General features: G+C 59.5%; 1 protein-coding gene across 3 annotated transcripts in view; it reads right to left on the bottom strand.

The window, feature by feature from the left end:
• Positions 1 to 19715, bottom strand: part of STS (steroid sulfatase) — a 43129-nt gene that overhangs the window by 14212 nt on the left and 9202 nt on the right. For all 3 annotated transcript variants that reach the window (XM_045855916.1, XM_045855917.1, XM_045855918.1), the window contains 5 exons: positions 9446 to 9589; positions 8194 to 8315; positions 7943 to 8065; positions 5228 to 5651; positions 3603 to 3739 (listed from right to left, as the gene is read on the bottom strand). In XM_045855916.1, coding sequence (XP_045711872.1) covers positions 3603 to 3739; positions 5228 to 5651; positions 7943 to 8065; positions 8194 to 8315; positions 9446 to 9585 — 946 coding nt within the window. In that variant the 5' untranslated portion in view covers positions 9586 to 9589. The remainder of the gene's footprint in view (positions 1 to 3602; positions 3740 to 5227; positions 5652 to 7942; positions 8066 to 8193; positions 8316 to 9445; positions 9590 to 19715) is intronic.

Raw genomic sequence — 19715 nt, forward strand, 5'->3', positions numbered from 1 at the left:
GCAGCCTGAGGCAGACGACGCACTGAACCTTCCCCCAAGCCTCACCTGCCTCCCCCCACAGGACGGGGGCGGCGACCAGGTCACACAAGCTGTGCACAGCACACAGCGGGTGAAGGTCACGGCCGGGTGGCACGGGGCACTCAGTTCAGCGCTGGTAGCTGTGATTATGGAGGAAGGTTGACCTCACCTCGACCTGCGTCAGAGCGGCAGGGTTCTGGCTGTCCCCGAGTGCTTTCACGGCAAACAGACCCCTTCCAGAGCCCTCCCACCACACCCGGGGGTTGGGGGGGGCGGGTCAGCCTTTCCTCAGCTGTCACTGCCATGCAAGATCTGCAGCCATGCGGCTGAGGAAGGCACTCACGCCCCCAGCGTGGGCCGGGCCGTGGCGGACCATTAAGTCACTGAGCCTCTCGGGGATGCACGTGGCCTCACGGGGACACAGACACCTGGGGTGGGCAGAGCCGAGCTCCCCCGCCCACGGAGGCCGCCTCCTGCCCTCGGGAAAGGAGCGCTCTCACAGCAAGAGACACTGGAGAGCGGCTTTCCCCCGGGTGCTTCCGTGGGAGCCGCCTCCAGGGCGTGCAGGGTTTCGGGGCGGCCAGCGCCCTCCCCGAAGTCAGCCCGTGGGCATGCAGAATGCTGCAGTGCACTGCTAGGTGATGACAAAGGGCCCTTCTGAGAGAGCAGGGGCGACCCTCAGCACGCTCCAGTGCCCCGGGCTGGCGAAACAGCAGAACCGCCCGGACAAACGGACGCCACAGCTTAGGGGGAGGGGCTTGCTTTTGGGCAAAAAACAAACCACAACAAAAATAGAAAACAACAACAATAAAAAAACCAGACCTCCAAACAACCACTCATCTCTTAACGTTAGATAAGACACAAACACAGATCTGAAACACTGAAAAACAGGCTCCTTGTTCCACTCGAGGGAGACCAGTGATGAAACCAATGCAAGTGGTACTTTCAGTCAAGTCCGAGTAGACAGCACACAAATTCGTGTGTGATGGTGGCCGTGCCGGCGTGGGCTTGCTCGCCAGCCAACCGCGTCCTCGGACTTGTGTGAGAAGCCTGTTCCGTGGGAATATCACACTCATTAAAGACACACCGTGCCCTGGCTGGCGTAGCGCAGTGGATGGAGCGCGGGCTGCGAACCAAAGCGTCGCAGGTTCGATTCCCAGTCAGGGCACATGCCTGGGTTGCAGGCCACGGCCCCCAGCAACCACACATGGATGTTTCTCTCTGTTTCTCTCCTTCCCTTCCCTCTCTAAAAATCAATCAATAAATAAAATCTTAAAAAAAAACACACTGTGTTCCCCTGGTTCGCACCCCAATGCATCCTCCTCACTGGCACCCCAAAGCCGCGGAAAACGGAACTGATCGATGCGCCACGTGGAGGAAGGGAAAAAATCAAAGGAGGCAGGCTTGTCCTCGAAAGCCAGGACTAGAATGCATTCTTGTCACAGATCTCACGGGGGGGGGGGGCACTCTGCGATTGTTTTCCCTGGACTCCCCATCCGCCCTCCCCTCTGCTGTTGTGCAGAGTCACAGAGCGACGCGGAAAAGCACACACAGAAACTTGGAACCCGCCTCCTCGGAATCCCTCCCGGGCAGGCAGATGGTGGGCGGGAAGTCCGGAGACCCGAGCTGTGTGTCAGCCTCACAGATGTAGTTAGTTAGAGAGTTAGGAGTCAGCACACGGGGCTCGTGTGCCTCTTTCTGGGGACGGTGCTCCTTCCAAAACTTAAAGGAAGGAAGGAGAGAGTGAGAAAGAAAGAAAGAGAGAGACAGGGAGAAGGAAGGAAGGAAGGAAGGAAGGAAGGAAGGAAAGAGAAAGAAAGAGGGAGGGAGGGAGGGAGGGAGGGAGAGAAGGAAGGAAGGAAGGAAGGAAGGAGAAAGACAGAAAGAAAAAGAGAAAGAGGGGGGAAGGAAGGAAGGAGAGAAAGAAAGAAAGAAAGAAAGAGAGAGAAAGGGAGGGAGGGAGAGAGGGACAAAGAAGGAAAGGAAAGGAAGGAAGGAAGGAAGGAAGGAGAGAGAGAAAAAGAAAGAAAGAGAGAGAGGGAGGGAAGGAAGGAAGAAAAGAGAAAGAAAGAAAGAAAGAGAGAGGGAGGGGGGAGAGAGAGAGACAAAGAAGGAAACAAAGGAAGGAAACAAAGGAAGGAAGGAAGGAAGGAAGGAAGGAGAGAGAAAGAGAGGGGGAAGGAAGGAAGGAAGGAGAGAGAGAAAAAAGAAAGAAAGAGAGGGAGGGGGAGAGAGAGAGACAAAGAAGGAAACGAAGGAAGGAAGGAAGGAAGGAAGGAAGGAAGGAAGGAAGGAAGGAAGGAAGGAAGGAAGGAAGGGGAAAAGAAGGGGAAAAGCAGAACGCGTCCCTGCAGCCACCACAGCAGGGGGTATCATGACCCTCAATTTGCTGCTTGAGGCCGAGCAGTGAGCCCCTGACGGACCCCTCGGTTCAAGCACACCTGAAGCTGAAACGAATACACGCCATCCTGGATGGAAATCGGGATGGAGCAATGAAATAAAAAAAAAAAAAGAAAGAAAAATAAAACTACCCTCCACAACAGAAACACGGTGGAACCGTTCAAGCACTCCTCCAGCGCCTGGGCTGCAAGGTGAAAAACCACCCATGCAGCACACACAGAGGACAGGACGGAAAAACAAGACACAAACAAAAAAAAAAAAAAGGAAAGAAAGCACACACACAAAATGCTCCAGCGGCCTGGCCGACTGGTGGCCTTGGGAGCATGTAGTCCAGGCGGACTGGGCGATGCAGACCCAGGACAGTGCCCCTGCAGAGGGCCGACCCGGGCTGGACGGGAGGCTCTGGGCCCGGCGGCCTCCCACGCCCCGGGCTTCAGCCACATCTCCCCCTCCCCTCCCCCCAGTCCCCCCCGCACGGCGGGATCCACGCCAGACCCCCGAGCTGCGCCAGGGGCAACCACAGAGAGAGCTCGGTCGGTCGTGGATGCTCATACGGACGCGCCCGCCACGCCCTTTGCGAACAGCCTGGATCACACGTCTCCGCAGACGTCTGCGGAGACGAAACGCCCCACGTCGAGACACAGGGTCTCCGGGAGCCGGGGAGGGGACATGGAGGACAAGGACATCGGGAGCCCTCAAAGACGCGGCCAGAGGAACACGAGCTCCAGGAGGAGGAGACGGAGCAGCGCACTGTGGCGGCGGTGACACCCCGGGCAGCCCCAGGGGACCCCGTGGGAAATGCACCCGGGCTGCTCTCGGCAGGGGAACCCGCCGGTTTGTGCCACAGACAGCGTGCTGCCCACACTGCGCTGTCGTCACCGGACTCCGGTGAGGTGGGGGCTCACGCTCCGGCCCCTGTCTGCATCACCTCTTTGATCGCCACCCCCCCACCTCCCCCACATCCCTGGAGACACATCCCTCCCTGGGCCACCACGTGGTGTCTGTGGGGTTCCCCTCTCTGTGCCCGAACAGAACCACCCGCACCCTCTACAAAGGCATGGGGGAGGTGCGGAGACACAAGGAGGACGCCCCCCCAGCCCCCACGGCGAGGCGGCTGGAAGCCGGCAGAGACTGGGCCGCAGCGGAGGGACGGACGGACGCCCTGGACACCCAGACCCACGTACCCACGCTCCAGTCCATCTCCTCGGCCGCATCCCCGTACAGGCCGTGCTGGCTCTTCCCGGCGAAGTCGGCCGACGCGAAGAGGGCCGTGTGCACCTGCAGGCAGGAGAACACCAGCAGGAAGGGCGTCTCGGCGTTCCTGGGGGGGTGGGGGGACAAGCCCGGGAGCGGGGTCAGTGCACCCGCCGCCGTGCTCGCTGGGGTCACACGGAGTTCGCTGGCACCAAGGCCCCTGGCTTTGTTATTGGGGGGAGGGGAGGGAACCGAGGGTCTCCGTGGGGAGACTCACGGTCGCCCTCTACAGGCAGCAGACTGCAGTGCTGGGTGCGCCACGGAGACCACCTCCCCTCCCAGCGCAGCACGGCGGGCGATGCCCACCTTTCTTCCCCAGCTCTGCCCTTCCCTGTCTGTGGGGGGGGCGGGGGGGGGTTCACGTGAATGCAAACCGCTCCACGAGGCTGTTCCCTTCGGAGTACACACACCCTGCCACCCAGCCAGGACGGGACCTCGAGGTGTCCCTCCTTGTACCAACACCTTTCTTTTTTTTTTAAACTCAAGATGGATAGAAGTTTTTTTTTTTTTTTAAGATTTTATTTATTGATTTTTGGAGAGGGAAGAGAGGGAGAGAGAAAGAGAGAGAGAGAGAAACATCCATGTGCGGTTGCTGGGGGCCGTGGCCTGCAACCCAGGCATGTGCCCTGACTGGGAATCGAACCTGCGACGCTTTGGTTCGCAGCCCGTGCTCCATCCACGGAGCTACGCCAGCCAGGGCTCCAACACCTTTGTCATGTCAGTTCAACTCTACATCCCACCATACGTCTAGGTCTCACTGTAGAACGGACCTCCCGGAGTTAACGCTCCGTCGTGAACACGGACACTTTGGAAGCCAAACGGAGCCGTCTTGGAACCGGCCCAGATCTGTCACCGAGAGAGTTCCGCGGCGTCGCGAAAGTGTTGGTTAACTCAGAGCCCACCTAACTGTGCTCGGTGGGAGCTGGTGACAACACACAGATGGTGGCTGAGAGTGGCATGTCCCTGCCCAGGTTCGGTCCCTGTGTGTGTGTGGGGGGGGCCAGGGGGGGTTGCATCCCAGGGGGCTGAAGGGGATCGGTGAGTCACACCTCTTGCCCTCCACGTCTGGTTGGCCCCCGAGAAACCCACCCGCCAGCTGTCTGGCTCCGTGCGCCTCGTGGGAGCTTCCCGCACACCCGTGTGCCTCCTGTGCCTGCCCTCCTTGTCTTGACTGTCCCCTTAGTAAACCCCACAGTGCTCCTGGGGGACAACTCATTGCCACCGCACGGCTTAGAGGGAAAATGGAAAGAGTGTAAGACCTGGCTGGCGTAGCTCAGTGGACTGAGCGCGGGCTGCAAACCAAAGCGTCGCAGGTTCGATTCCCAGTCAGGGCACATGCCTGGGTTGCAGGCGGCAGGCCCCAGCAACCACACATGGATGTTTCTCTCTCTCTCTCTCCCTTCCCTCTCTAAAAATAAATAAATAAAATGTTTAAAAAAGAAAAAGGAAAGAGTGTGCATGACTGTCCTCATCGCCTCGGCTGTAGCCACTGCAGGGGAGCTGTGCCCCCCCCGCAACGCCCTGCCCCCCCATCCTGCGGCACTGCGGTACCCACCGGCGGATGAACTGGGTGGCGTCGTCCGTGAGCCTCTGCGTCAGGTTGTCGTAGGACAGCGGCTGCTGGACGATGCGGCGGTCCCGCAGCAGCACGCAGTTGAGGGGCCGGAAGTAGTGCAGGAAGCCCAGCAGGGCGCCCAGGATGCCGGCGGCCAGGAGCAGCAGGCCCGCGAAGACCAGGCCCGGCACACGCAGCAGCCCCAGCCAGCGCAGCGCCGCCAGGGTGAGCAGGGCGATGGCGATCACCTGCAGCGGCGCGAAGGCCAGCAGCCGCAGGGCCGCCTTAAACACGGTGCCCCCGCCGGGCTTGCAGTCCCGCAGGTTGGTCACGGGGATGCCGTGGAAGTGGTCGAAGCCGTGGCTGGACGGGTGGTGGCAGAAGTCGCTGTTGTTGTGGCAGTGGGTGCCCAGGTGCCACTTCCCTGCGGGGGCGGGGAGGGGGACAGGCGGGCGGCACGCACGGTCAGTCCCCCGAGTCGCCCCTTCCAGCAGGCTGGAAAGCAGGAGCCTTCCGCCTGTGTGTGGTCAGCCAACGTCCTATCCTCCACTACCCTAGACTGTTCCTGCTTCCTTTTCTACAGCCGCAACGGCGTCCCCCAGTCGCTCTACCGCAGAACAAGAAGGGAGGTGGTGGCGGGGGAAAAAAATCTAACACACACCGTGACGAAACCTGACCCACAGGATCCAGCACGAATAACGCCCCTTCCTAATGCCCTAAAAAGCTTGTATGAGGAAAAGCATGAGCATGCAATTCTGCAGCAGAATGATCCACCCACAAGCACGCCCTAGGACATTTGGGGTGAAATGTCCCAATTGCTGTCCATCTCGTGCGGGGCACTCACGCACCCTACCTAACAAGCACCCCAGAACAGTCTTACTTCAGCCAGACTCTGTATTACATGAACCTATGTAACTATATAGGAGAAAGGCATGTTCTTCTGAGATAGATTTTTTTAAAACACACTTTCTTAAAACGAAAGTCTTGCAACCAACTTGATTGTGTCTTGTGAATGTTAAAACTGGAAAGGAATCCTTTCTTCAAAAACCTGCCCCCGAGGCATGAGGAAATCGTACTGGTAACTCGGCAATTATTTTAACGACCTGTGAACATTTCTTATGAAATGTTAATTACACCGCTCAACGAGTGAGGGCCTCACCAAAGGGAGGGAAAAAAAAAGATGATGGTTTTACGACAACATGGGCGGGGCACGAGAATGGTAATTGCACCCCATGAGAGTTTGCGGGCTCCGCCTTACGGGTCCCAGGCTATCAACTAGAGGGGGACCCATGATTCCTATCGATGGATAAAGTCCACATGGCAATGTCGACCAGACGGATTGCTGTAGGGCCAAGGTTTAGTGTGAAAAAGTAGGATGAAGACCGTCGTCCATAGCATGGTGTGTCTGCATGGTTTGCATGCGCCGTGTGACTATAATTATGTCCATCATCTACCATCTGTTCCACCTGTCTGTCTTAGTCATGCATCTACCTGTCGTCCAGGTCACCTATGGATCCGTCATTCCCGTCTGTGTCTGTCACTTATCTATCTTTCCATCTACTTGTCTGTCCGTCCATCCATTCATGCGTCCATGAGCCACCTCATCTGTGAATCTGTGTATCCTTGTCTCTGTCTATCACCTGTGTCATCTGTCCCTTCATCTACCCACACACCCATCTGTCTGTCCATCTTCCTGGGTGCCTGTCATTACCCATCACCTGTCCCTCCATCCGTCCGTCTCATCCCTGGTCTGCTCTGTATCCGTATGTCCACCCAGTGCTCCTGACTCTCCATCTGCCCATTGCCCCATCCACCTACTATCACCTGCACCTTCCACTCCACATCCATCTTCTTCCTTCTGTCCTTCCTTCCACCTCCCCACCGATCCATCTCTCTGCTTTCTCCCCATCCTTCCATCCATACATGTACATCCATCCATCCATTTATCTTCCTATCCGTCCATTCACCTTCCCATCTGTCTATGCCTCTATCCTCCATCCATCCCTCCCTCTGTTCACACCCACCCACCCAGCCATCCACCCATCTACCCACCCACCCATCCAACCAGCCACCCACCCACCCATCCATCCCTCCCTCCATCCACCCACCCATCCAACCAGCCACCCACCCATCCAACCAGCCACCCATCCATCCCTCCCTCCATCCACCCACCCAGCCAGCCAGCCATCCACCCATCCAATCGCTCACCCAGCCACACACCCATGCACTCGCCCACTCACCCACCCACCCACCCATCCAACCAGCTACCCATCCACCCACCCATCCATCCACCCATCCATCCAACCAGCCACCCATCCACCCACCCACCCACCCAACCAGCCACCCATCCACCCACCCACCCATCCAATCAGCCACCCAGCCCTCCATCCATCCACCCATGCACCCATCCACCCACCCATCCATCCATGCACCCAGCCACCCAGCCACCCACCCACCCATCTATCATCCATGCATCCACAAACAAACGTGCATAAACCCACACACAACAACACGCATGTATACATTCGAACAGCCCAGGCGGGAGCACTGTGCTCTAAATTAGAACCCACGCCATTTTCTTCCTATTTCCATTGGTGCCCACAGCACCAGCCGCGCGGACCCTGAAGTGCCACCCACTCCCTGCCCCCACCCGCGGTCAGCCCGCCCCGCCCGCCCCCGCCCGCCCCCGCCCCGCCGCCCCGCCGCCCCGCACACCTATCAGCGCGGTCGCGTAGCCTTGGCCCTTCAGAAGCCTGGCGAAGGTCACCTCGCTCTGGGGAAGTCCCCCGGAAGAGCCCAAGAAGAGGAACACTCCGATTCGGGCCTGGGACGCCATGCCTGGAGCAGGGGAGGGGAAAGCCGGCGTCAGGCCCCCCGGGAGCCCCGGAGCCCCCGCAGGTGGGAGGCTGCCCGCGGCTGGGGGGTGGGGGCGGGGGGAGGCCCAGGCCCGGCGCTGCGGCGCGTACCTGAGCGGATGGGGTAGCGGCCCGTCATGAAGGCCGCCCGGCTCGGCGTGCACAGGGGCGACGCCGCCAGGTGCTGCGTCAGCTTCACGCCCTCCCGGGCCAGCCGGTCGATGTTGGGGGTCCTAGGACAGAGGGGCCACGGTGTTGGCGACGCCGCCGAGGGAGCCGCTTTCTTGGTGGCTTGGCACGACGAGCCACGGCTCAGGAATCCGGGGTGGGGGGGGGAGGGTCGCGTGGGGTGGAGACCCGGAGGGGGGGTGGCAAAGAACCCAAGACCCCGGATGAGAAGGAGCGAACCCACGAGGCGGCCTCACGGGCCCGGGTCTGACGTGTCCGGGGGCCCCCCATGTGCCCGCGGAGGGCTCTGAGCCCGGGGGCGTCTCCCGCAGCCCCGGGGTCCCAGCAGAGGATGCGCGTCTGCAAATGAGCTCGTGGGAGGAAGGGCAGAGAGACGGCTCACACGGCCTTACGCTGCCCCCCAGGCACCCGTGCCCCCCAGGGACTTCTGGGCCCCCCAACGAGAAAGCCTGGACATAGCTCCTGCTCCCCAGCCGCGGCCCAGGGGAGGCCTCTGACCACTCTCGGCAGCCTCTGCCCTGGCAGCTCCCGGGGTCGTGTCTGTGTGTCCCCCGGTGACCAGCAGGGCCCAGCAGGAGGCGTGGGCCCCGGACAAGGGACCACATAGGCTGTGACTCCCTCCCTCGGCTCCTGGTTTCAGCAGTTGCTTTCGCAAAGGCTGCCCCGGACTGTGTTCTAGGGCAGTGTGTTGTGGAAGTGAGGCCACCCCGGGGGCCCCTCCCCGGGAACGGGCGGGCCGTCCCCCTGGGGCAGGGTCACTGCCCACTCCCGGGCACCCAGACCTGGGCGGGCCCCGGTGGTCCACGAGGTGGACAGCCCTGGCGGCGAGGGCGTGCAAAGGATGCGGGTCGGAGGGGGCAGGGGTAAGGAAGTGGGGCCACCACGACGCCCCCCCACCAAAACCAAGCCGGAGGCCAGGACGGTGGGACAAGACACACAGGGAGGGAACCAGAGGGAAGGAGGAATGACTAGGGCATCTTTCTAGTGATCTCGCTGCGCGGACGCCCCACACCACCCTCGCTCGCCTGCGGCCGCACCTGCCCGCCGCACGCCTGTGTCCGCGTGGGTCTCCGTGGAGACGCCCGCCAAGGCGCGCCACTGGGCCGGCGCGTGGCGACCCTCCCCGGGACCTAACGCCTGTGCCCGGAGCCCCGGGCTCACGCCCTGGCCCTACCTGAGGGTCTTGTTTCCGTAGCAGCCAGGGTCCCCGATGCCCAGATCGTCTGCCAGGATGAGCACGAAGTTGGGCTTGGGGGCCGCCCGGCCCCCAGCGGTCCCCAGGAGCAGGAGGAGGAGCAGCAGAGGTCTCTTCATCTTCCTGTGAGGGACAGAGGCACAGGGGAAGGGTGTGTGTGTGGGCTGGGGCCGCTCAGCTCCTTCTCCGGAGCCTTCTCCCTCCCCGTGCAGGTGTCCGGCGGGGCAGCCCGTCTCCAGAAGCGTGCACGCTCAAAGACGCCGCTGGGCAAACCACGTCATCCTCTCTCTGCCGTGTCTGCTCCCCAAGCAAACCTTTCCTGCGGCTCGGACGGCGAGGCCGCCCCGTCCGCACCCTGGGCCAGAACACGGCATCTGCTTGGACCGACCGACTCGGCCACACCCGCCGTCTCTGTCTTCTAGAAGGTGGGCTCCGCCATCAGTGAGGCGTCACCTACCGGGGCCCTGGAGACACACCCGTTCCAGGAAGACCGCATTTTCCCTGTGGATTTTCTTTCTACAGTTGGCTGGCAGAATCAGCCTAGTAGCTTTTTAAAGGGTAACATAGAAGCACGGGAAAATCCTTCCAAATGCAAGGAGCTTGGGGTGCGGAGCCTGGGTGGCCCTGGCTGCTGGCTGAGGGGCCGGACCCGGCAGTTGCAGACGGGACCTCGTCCGGCTGGTGCAGCCGCCACCAGGACACGTGCTCAGGGGATCGCCATCCATCACCCACCTTCTGCGAGAGGCTGTGTCTCTGCCCCCGAGCAGTCAGCCGGGATGGCGGAGAATTGGTTTCCATGACAACAGGATCGCGGCCGGATACCCCACCCCATATTCACATCAGCATCGCTCATTAATAGCCAACATGCACCAACAACCCAAGTTTCTGTGGGCAGATGAATCTAGAAAGATGTGCTGTAGACACGGTGGAATACTACGCAGCCCTGAAAAAGGAATCCCGCCATCTGAGACAGCACGGATGGACCTGGAGAGAGTTACCCCCGGGAAAATGCACCAGACATAAAAAGACAAACACCATAGGTCTCCCTCACCTGTGGAATGTAGAAAAAACAAATACCCAAAGAAACAAACGAAAGTTGAACTCCCAGAAGCAGAGAATGGAACGCTGGGTGTGTGTGAGGGGCCGGGGGAGAGGGGGCACTGGGGAGATGGTGGTTACAGGGTGCAAACAGGGAGGTATAAGGTGAATGAATTCCGGGGGCGGGGGCCGGTGCCCAGCGCTGTGATTAGCTTGCCATTATCACAACCATTATCGTTGTGAACGATACCACGTTGCGTGCTTGAAACTTGTGTGAACAGTGGGTCTTAGGTGTGCTCCTCACACGGGGAAGTGGTCCCTATGCGAGATGACAGATGTGTGGCTTGACTGAAACGTGTTTGTGTGTCAAACATCGTGTTTTCTCTTCACGCTTATCACTGTATTTGTTCATTATTTCGGAATAAAGCTGGGCAGGGAGCGGGGGCAGGGCCGGGAGCCGAACATCAGCCCATCTGCCCGCCAAACTTAACAAAAACACATGAAATAAAAGACTTCCAAAATGACGGAGCACCACACAGAGGCTACTTGGAAGGAGTATTGTCACCTCTCTCTCCCTTTGCAACGAGAAATCACCGACAATTTGACGGAATCCGTTTCGATGCAACAGGTGCCTCTTTTGTCTGCGTTTTCTCCTGTCACTCGGGGCCGGCCATAACAACGCTGTACGAGTATTACAGGGAGGACGACGTTATATCGATTGGGTACTAGACACCACGAGGGAAGCACAGCTGGGGCCAGCGGTGGTCACTGGGGCCAGCTGTGGTCATCACCAGCAACAGTGTCACAGTTTCATGCAGACGGGATACAGCCACAGCGTTTTAAACAGAGACTCCCTGGGGCCGACGCAAGGGGCCCCGGGGACACCCCTCTGGTCATATCACGGCTTGTTGGATCCCCTGCCCTGGAGCTTGGCCGGACCTGGAGACTTGGTTCTCAGGAGCAGACTGCAAGGAGGTGAGGACGCGTCACTTCTGGGATGCGGTCACCCAAGACTCTGATGTCCGTCCGTCCGCCCGGCCAGCGGGCGTCGCCTCTCGCTGGGTTTGGATGAAGTGACTCGGCACACATGCAAGGGCCCCGTGGCAAAGTGGGGCGCAACGCCTCCAGCCGACAGCCGTCAGGGAGTGAACCCCACCCGCAGCCCCCTGAGTGGGCCTGCACACTCTTCCCGCCCCGGTCGAAACTTCTGAGGAAACCACCGCCCCCTGGTCGGTGCCTCCACTGCAGCGGGAGCAGCGGCCGAGCTGCGCCCGGACTCCAGACCCATGGAAACCGGGGCCTGAACACCGGGGATTTCAGCACCCAAGTGCTTTGGCCTCTCCCTGCGTAGCACTGGGCACGGAGCACCAGCTCTCGGCAGGAGGCGCCGCTGTGCTGGCCAGGGTCCGAGCAAAGCTCCCGGTGGGGCTGCCTCCCCCTGTAAGTCACGCTGGGTTCACCCTCAGAAGATGTGTCCTTCGCAGTGAGTGGCGGGAATCCACACACGGCGTTTAAAGCGATATCACTCGGCTCGCCGACCACACGGAGGCGAACGGCTGTCTCACGCAACAGAGTGGGAAGCGGCAGGCATGGAAGCAGGTGCCTCCGGGAGCCCAGACAAACACGAGTCCCAGAGAAGGTGCCTGGAGCACCATTCCCGCTCTGCGCGTGTCTTAAAGTTCCACCGAAACTGGCCCTGGCTGGCGTAGCTCCGTGGATGGAGCGCGGGCTGCGAACCAAAGCATCGCAGGTTCGATTCCCAGTCGGGGCACATGCCTGGGTTGCAGGCCATGGCCCCCATCAACCGCACATGGACGTTTCTCTCTCTCTCTCTCTCTCTCTCCCTCCCTTCCCTCTCTGAAAATAAATAAATAAAATCTTAAAAAAAAATTCCACCGAAACCGCAGTTACTCAGAGACCTCCTTGGGGCTACTGAGCTGTTCCGGTCGACTCCAGCCACTTCTGAGCTCTTCCAAATAGATTGTGTTCCGCTGCGATTTCACTTTGCTTCTCCACGGACAGAACTATATATATAATATCGTAGATGTGCATGCATCCAAACACACATATATGAGTGCATACCTATATGTGTGTGTATATACATGAGTCAGAGAGTCACTCAGGGGACCTCATACGATTTCCTCCACGTGCAGATGGCGGAATCCTGCAAGGGTGGGCCCTGTTTCTGGCGCGTTTGTTTGCTTGTCTGCAAAAACCCTCACGGTGGGGTGCAGACGAGTCTTAAGAATAGCAGCGCTCAGACGCGGAGGGTGTCATGACCCCGAGAAGGACGTCTCCCCAATCCAGAAGGCAGGGGAGGCACTGAGACCTTCTTCTTCGGGGGGACAGGCGCGTCTGGCTGGCACCCTCAGACAGTCAGGCTGCTGCCTGGTGGCGCACGGACCCAGGCAGAGGCTGGAGCGGGCGTCTGGCCTCCGCCACGACCGTAACCGCGCCCCGGCGCTGGCGCCCCCTGGAGCTCCATCAGCACAACCTGCTCGCCCACACTCAGACAGAGAGAGCGCTCCGCGGTGCTGCGGCCTGGCTCTCGGAAAAGGTGCCGGGACGGGAAGCCGGGAGACAGGAAAGAGTTCTGGGGCGCACGCGGACGGATCCTTCCCAGACAAAGCTGGGGTTCGTTGCGCGGATGCGCGCTCCTTGGAAACAGACAGACGCGCCCAGGAGTTTCTGCGCCTTGTGGTGAGCGAGTTCGCGCACGGGCAGAACTTGTACACCAAAAGGAAGCGCAAGATTTCGGGAAAAGCCTATTCATCGTGATTTAGGTCTGTATTAATGTCTGCATCGCCCCGTGCTTCTTGGTTAGCACGCGAGGACACTGTACCATGGATAATCCCTCGAAATGGGCCTTGGGCAGACACCCGCAGGCCTGGGCACGGGAACACCATCCGCCCAGTGAGGGCCGTTTGAAACTTTGAGCGCGTTCATCGCCACTCGGAATCCCACGACGTATAAACGATCCGCATCGCAAGTAAGCGGGCTGTATTGTTTCCCACGAGCATGAATTAGAACAAAGTGTAAATAAAGACATTTTAAATGATTCAGAGACACTTTGTTGATTAAAAAAAAAGCACTTAACCATTCCATGAACAAGCTCCCAAATATTAAAAGTGTGCCCCATTTAAAGAACGCAATGGCGTTTCCAAACAAATGCAATGTGGCCCAAAAGTGAGATTTAAAAAAAAACAAACACGATTTTAAGGAAGGAGGGGTTCCTCAAACTGAATTACTAGCAAGGACAGAGACAAGAGGGCGTTTTCCTCACTGGAGATGGAATCACATTAAGTCAGTTGATTAAACCGGTCGATTAAAGAGGAAATGTGCACCCGACTTACAGTAACCACCACAGGTGGATCTGTTTGGGTGGCGCCGAAAGGGCTCATTGAAAAACCGGGAAAAGACTTCCTTACGAACCCTCTTGTATACAGGAGGGAAAAAAAGGAGCTTTTGCTCCATTCAAACTACAGAGACATGAAATTCGGTTACCCAAGTGTCGCCCAACAGATGTCCCGTTGTATTTAATCCCACAGAGAAACACAGTCGGGTATCCCGGCAGGAAGAAAGCCATCTAAACAGGTGTTTCGGCACGTGCTCGTACAGAGCTAAACACCTAACCTGCATTGCTTGCGATTTTCCCCTGCACGAAACTACACGACCATCACAGAGCCCATTGAATTCATTCAGGAGTGTTGATAAAGAAAGAGCATTTTTTTTGCAAAGTGAGCCCGGCCCAAGCTCCGTGCTGACATTTGACAGCTTCAGAACAGCGCGGGGGGTGGGGTGGGGTGGGGGGGAACTCGAGGTCCCGGGAGACTGGAGACTCTATGGCCACTAGCCCGGCCCCCAGCCAGGGCCCCGTGTCGCTGGCCCAGCTGCCACAGTGCATGGTGTGGAGGGAGGCCAGCCCGTGTGTTTGGGGGCAGAAGAAGCTCGTGACGTGCACCCCTCACGCGTGGGGTGCGAGCCCTTGCATTAAGTCCCCAGGGAGCTGTCCCCCTGGTGCGTGAAGTGGCTCAGCTGCCCTCTGGCACGGGCAGGGGCGCCCTGCAGGCCTGGCCTTCGGGGAGCTTTGCCTGGGCTCTGGGCCGCAGCCCCGCCCACAGCCTACAGTGCGACTCCACCCTCTCGGGTCTCCCCACGCTTGGGGGGTGTGGGAGCGGGGCTTCTCAAAGACCCATCCCCATCCCCACCTCCCTCCCCCGAGAAGGGCCACAGCCTGGGTCCCGGCCCAGGATAGGCGCGAGTTCAGGCGTGGGCGGCCCGCCTAGAAAACCAGACACAGATGTTTGGCGGAGAAGGAAAAGCCCGTGGTTTGCACGTGGAGGGCTCGTCCCGATCCTGCCGTTCCCCGCCCCCCACACCCCCCATGCTGGCTGGACGCATCCCAAGTCCTCTGTCGCTGTCCCGTCTGGGCACCAACACTGTCCTGACGCAGGCAGAGCCCTGCAGCTGGGCGGGGACCACTGTTACAACAAACAACGTTATTTCAGCTACGATGAGGCAGCGGGGCCCAGCCCGGCCAGCCGGCCGAGGGAACGCCCAGAGTGGGGAAGGCAGCCAGAACGGTCCAAGCCCCAGGACACCCCGCTAAGTGGGCGGCCAGCCGGCTGCGGCCCCTGAGCTCACACTCCGGCCCGCCAGTGAGTTCCCCGCTGTGCGAGGCCCGCAGGAAAAGGACAGTCGTCTGCCTGGGTGTCCGGCGGGGGAGGCGGGGGCCCCTCCCTGCCCGCCCCAGGAGGTCACAGCGGCGCCACTGCGTTTAACAGCTAACAGATGTGCGTGTAACTTCCACAGATTGTAAGGATGGACACAGACTTCTTTTTTGAACATTTCTGTTTGCAGTGCGCCGGCGGGGCGCTGGCTCCCATGGCCCGATCAGAATCTGAGCTGGCCAGACCTCGACACCTGGCCAGGGGGCCCCCCAGATAGGAGCCTTCCGTGCGTGGCTCAGTCCGTGGTCCCCTGACGGGTGCCAGCCCCTGCCCTCACCCTTCTGTCCCCAGATTCGGCCACCCCAGCCTGGGGACCCGGGGAGCACACCCCCCTTCTCCTCTCCCCTCCCAAAGTGGGTCAGGGGACCCACTCTCCTACCTCCCCGGTCACAGCAAGCCTGGGAAGGGAAACCTCACCGCACGCTTCCTCGCGCACACAGGGTCTCAGAAACCAGCCAAGGTTCCCACAGAGCTGGGCGGCCGTCGCTGGGCGTTCTCCAGAACCCTGCTCCGGCGGGGGAGGCGGGGCCCCTCCCTCGGGGGTTACACAGCGAAGGGGGAGAGAGCCCCACCCATGTGTCTGTGTTCACTGCAGTGTGTGCGTGTGTGCATGCCGGCTGTGTACGGGAAACGGGCCCTCAGCCTCCCTCCCCGTCAAGGCGCAGAGACCCAAGGCAACGCCGCAGCCCAGCTCGCGCCGACGACAGCAAGCGCCCAGCCTCCCATTCATTCCCAAGGACTGGTAAAATCGCGCTGAGTTCGCATCCCGGCGAAGCCACCGCCGGCAGCTGTGCAAAGCGTCCCGCTAGGTGGCGCTCGGCGCGCCCGCCGGGCTGCGCAACCGTCCTCTCCGTCCGGTTCCCGAGCGTCTCCGCCGCCCGCGGAGGACAGCCCCGCGCCCACGCAGCAGCCCCCGCCCACTGTGCGCCCTCCTGCTCGCCCGTGGCAACCGCGGACCCGCTGGGTGTCTGTGCACGTGCCCTGCGTGGCTGGCTGCTCCCACGGGGCACCGCGTTTGGAAGGGCCACCCACGCCGGGGCACGTGCCAGCGTGTCCCTCGCCATGGCGCATCCCGGCCACACCGTCTTGACCGCCTCAGCCACGCACGGACACTCGTGTTGCTGCCCTAGGGACACGCGGAGCACTGCCAGTGTCAACAGCCCCCTGCAGGGTTCAGCTGGGACCCCTCCACCGTTCTCGGGGTGGGGGGGGATACACAATAATGCCTCCACGGCGGCTGGGGCATTTGGCCCGCTCTCCCACAGGCGAGGCTCCTCGTTACAATCACCGTGTTTCAGGCCCGGGAGAGCGTGCAGGACGCAGTGAACGCTACCGGTACTAGGAGGCAGAGTAGCATCGTGCGCCCCGCTACGGGGAAGAGACCCTGGGCCGCCGCGGTGGGGGGGGGGGGGGGAGCGGCACGGTCCACACGTAGTTGTCTCTTCTACGTGGGTGCAGAGGCCGGCACAGCCGATCAAGGTCTCGGAAGACCACCCGTCTGCACCGAAGCCTTCCACGCCTGTCTGCAGTCTGCCACTGGTGCCGGCAGAGGGCGGTGTGTCGAGGCTGGGGCGGGGCAGGGCAGCAAAGGACGGGTCCCTGCCTGTCCCCATTGCCCGCCCCTCCCCCACAGAGCTCTGGGCTTTCACCCTGGGCCCCCACCCCATCGGGGGCAGGAGAGCGAACAGAGAATCCCCCCACCCACTGACAAGCCGGCAGCCAGCTGCCAATCGGGGTCTCAGCCGTGCTGGGACCCCGAGCCCCACTGAAAGGGGTGGGGGGACCCCCAGCCCCATTGAAAGGGGTGGGTGGGGGGATTGCATCTCACAGCACCGGACGCCGGAGGGGCGCTATGCCCCCTGGAGTCTGCAACCGAAACCACGGCTGTACCGAGGGGGCAGCTCACACAGCTGCGGCCCAGATGGACAGAGGGGCCAGAGGCTCCCCAAGGGCCAACACGGCTGAACTCAGGGACCATGGTCCACTTCCACCCTTGATGTGAGCCCGCGTACATGTCCGTACAAGCAGCGTGAGACGTGAACACGGTAGCACCATCCGACGCAGCCTCTGAAGCATCCGTGATCGCAGCGCAGATATCAAAGAATCCGTCAAAGAGGACAAGCACGTTGGATCTTCCCCAGGCCACCAGTGCCCTTTGCGTCCACAGTATCTACATGCGGGGACAATCCATTAACAGAGCTCATAGGGAGCGTTTCAAGGTCAGCGCCAGCCGAAGAGAGGTTTGGATACAAAGTGTCCGTCCATCTGAACGTGGGGAAGGAAACTCGGAAGAGACATTCCCACACTCTCGCGCCCTTTGAATCAACGTTTCCGTCTCCAGAACGTGGTGCTGTGAAACTACCGAGACGCACACGGCGTGTGCCCGTATACTCCCACCCACATGAGGTAGCGGTCCGGGAGGCTGGAACCGGGAAAAGGTTACATAAATCACAGGAGAGCACGTTATGCAGACCTTGACATCTTGATTCCTGAAGAATGTTTTTGTTTTTTTTTTTCCAGGAAGAAAAGCTTCGTGGGATAATTTTAGGTCCAAACAGGCAGATTCTGACCTTAAGTAAAGGCAGCATGATTCCCAATGTAAAAAATATATATTTCTATGTGGACAACGGACGGGTTCTGTGTCGGCACACACACAGGTATATCCATCCGTGGAAAGAAAGATAACACGATTTTATCGGTAACGAGTTTCCAGTGAGTGTGACTGCCAGTGTGCCTTTAGGTGGCTTTTCGTACATTCTTTTTTTATAAAGATTTTATTTATTTATTTCTAGAGAGGGAAGGGAGGGAGAAAGAGAGAGAGAGAAACATCCATGTGCAGTTGCTGGGGGCTGTGGCCTGCAATCCAGGCATGTGCCCTGACTGGGAATCGAACCTGCAACACTTTGGTTTGCAGCCCACGCTCAACCCACTGAGCTATGCCAGCCAGGTTCTTCCTACATTCTTGTATTTGCCAAATGCTCTGCTCGTTTTTATAATGAAATAAAAAGCCCCCAACGTGTACATGAATCACTGTCTTCCCGCCCGTGGAGACTGAGTCAGAGTTAAACTTCCCTGTCGGGAACCGCCCTGCCTGCTATCAGAAGCTGTAACCCCCGCCAAGGCTAAGCCTGAGGGAGTGGCCTTGGACCGTAAGCCGGCAAGGAGACAAAAGCTTATCTCCCTGGCAGGAATGCTGCTTCTGCTGCTTCATTCTAAACTGAACCCCAAAGCTTGGTCGGTTAGCCAACGACGGGTAAGATTCCCCAAGGGGGGAATGATCTAAGACAGGCACGATCACGTGGGAGGCCCCCAAGAAAGGACTTTGGGGGCTGCAGCAAAAGGGGGTGATGGACCCTCGCTCCTCGGCTTTGACGTAGCCTGAGTCCTCATCATCTGGGAGAAAATCTCCTTATCTCTTGGTTGCCTTAGTTCCCTTGCTCCACCTAAGCCTGAAACAATGACAGGGTGGTGCAGCTCTGCTGAAAAGGGCAGGTTCCTGGGGTGATCAGGCCTAAGAAAGAACATGTAAATTCCTGTGAAACCTTCTTTGTTTAGAGTGCTCTCAGCTGAATGAGAAGGGTCCAAGGAAGAAGTAAGTTTGTTCCTTAAAGTCTTACAGCTCCTGGACCCTGACTCAAAACAGGCCCTCAGACTTCCTTGTTATCTATTGTTTGATCCTTACTTCCTAGCAATGAGTAAGGAGCTTTTACCTGAATTCTTATGCAAACGAGACCAATAAAAAGCCTCTCCGGAGGGGGAACGGGGTGCTCTCCCCACCAGGGAGGGTGGCCATGGCGCTCCCCACGTGAGGAGTGGCCCTGCTGTTCCTATCCCCCCACAGGACCTGGTTGTCTCTGTGCATGTTTTTAGCACGTTTTGGTGAGCCTCCGCAGCTGAGATGGGCACTGCTGGCCGGTATCCACCCGCACTTCCCAAACCCTGCAGTGGGGTCACTGGCAGGAATGGGAACCAGAAGGAAGGGAACCCTGGCTCCCACTCGGCCGGGAGAGGAGGCCCCTGTTTCAGGCAGCTTCCCTTTGACGGGCTCCGAGCTCCAAGTCGAGTTCTTCTGTCCGACAACGCGCAGGGGCCCTTGTCGCACAATCGCAGAAAAGTAAGATTCCCTTTGTAGAGACATCTTTCCAAGGCCGCATTCTTCCAGCACATGCACTCGCTAGGTGATTAATAAGTGCCTGGCGCGGAGGACGGAGTGACCAGTTTCTCGCGGGAGGAAGCTGCAAAAACCGGCATTCAAGCCCTGGCTGGCGTAGCTCAGTGGACTGAGCGCGGGCTGCGAACCAAAGCGTCGCAGGTTCGATTCCCAGTCAGGGCACATGCGTGGGTTGCAGGCCACGGCCCCCAGCAACCGCACATGGATGTTTCTCTCTCTTTCTCCCTCCCTCCCTCCCTCCCTCCCTTCCCTCTCTAAAAATAAATAAATAAAATCTTAAAAAAAAAAAACCCCGATGTTCGTAAAGTTC

Source organism: Phyllostomus hastatus, unplaced genomic scaffold (assembly GCF_019186645.2).
Source record: "Phyllostomus hastatus isolate PE091 unplaced genomic scaffold, TTU_PhHast_1.1 phas_scaffold_12, whole genome shotgun sequence".
Classification (NCBI taxonomy): Eukaryota; Metazoa; Chordata; class Mammalia; order Chiroptera; family Phyllostomidae; genus Phyllostomus; species Phyllostomus hastatus.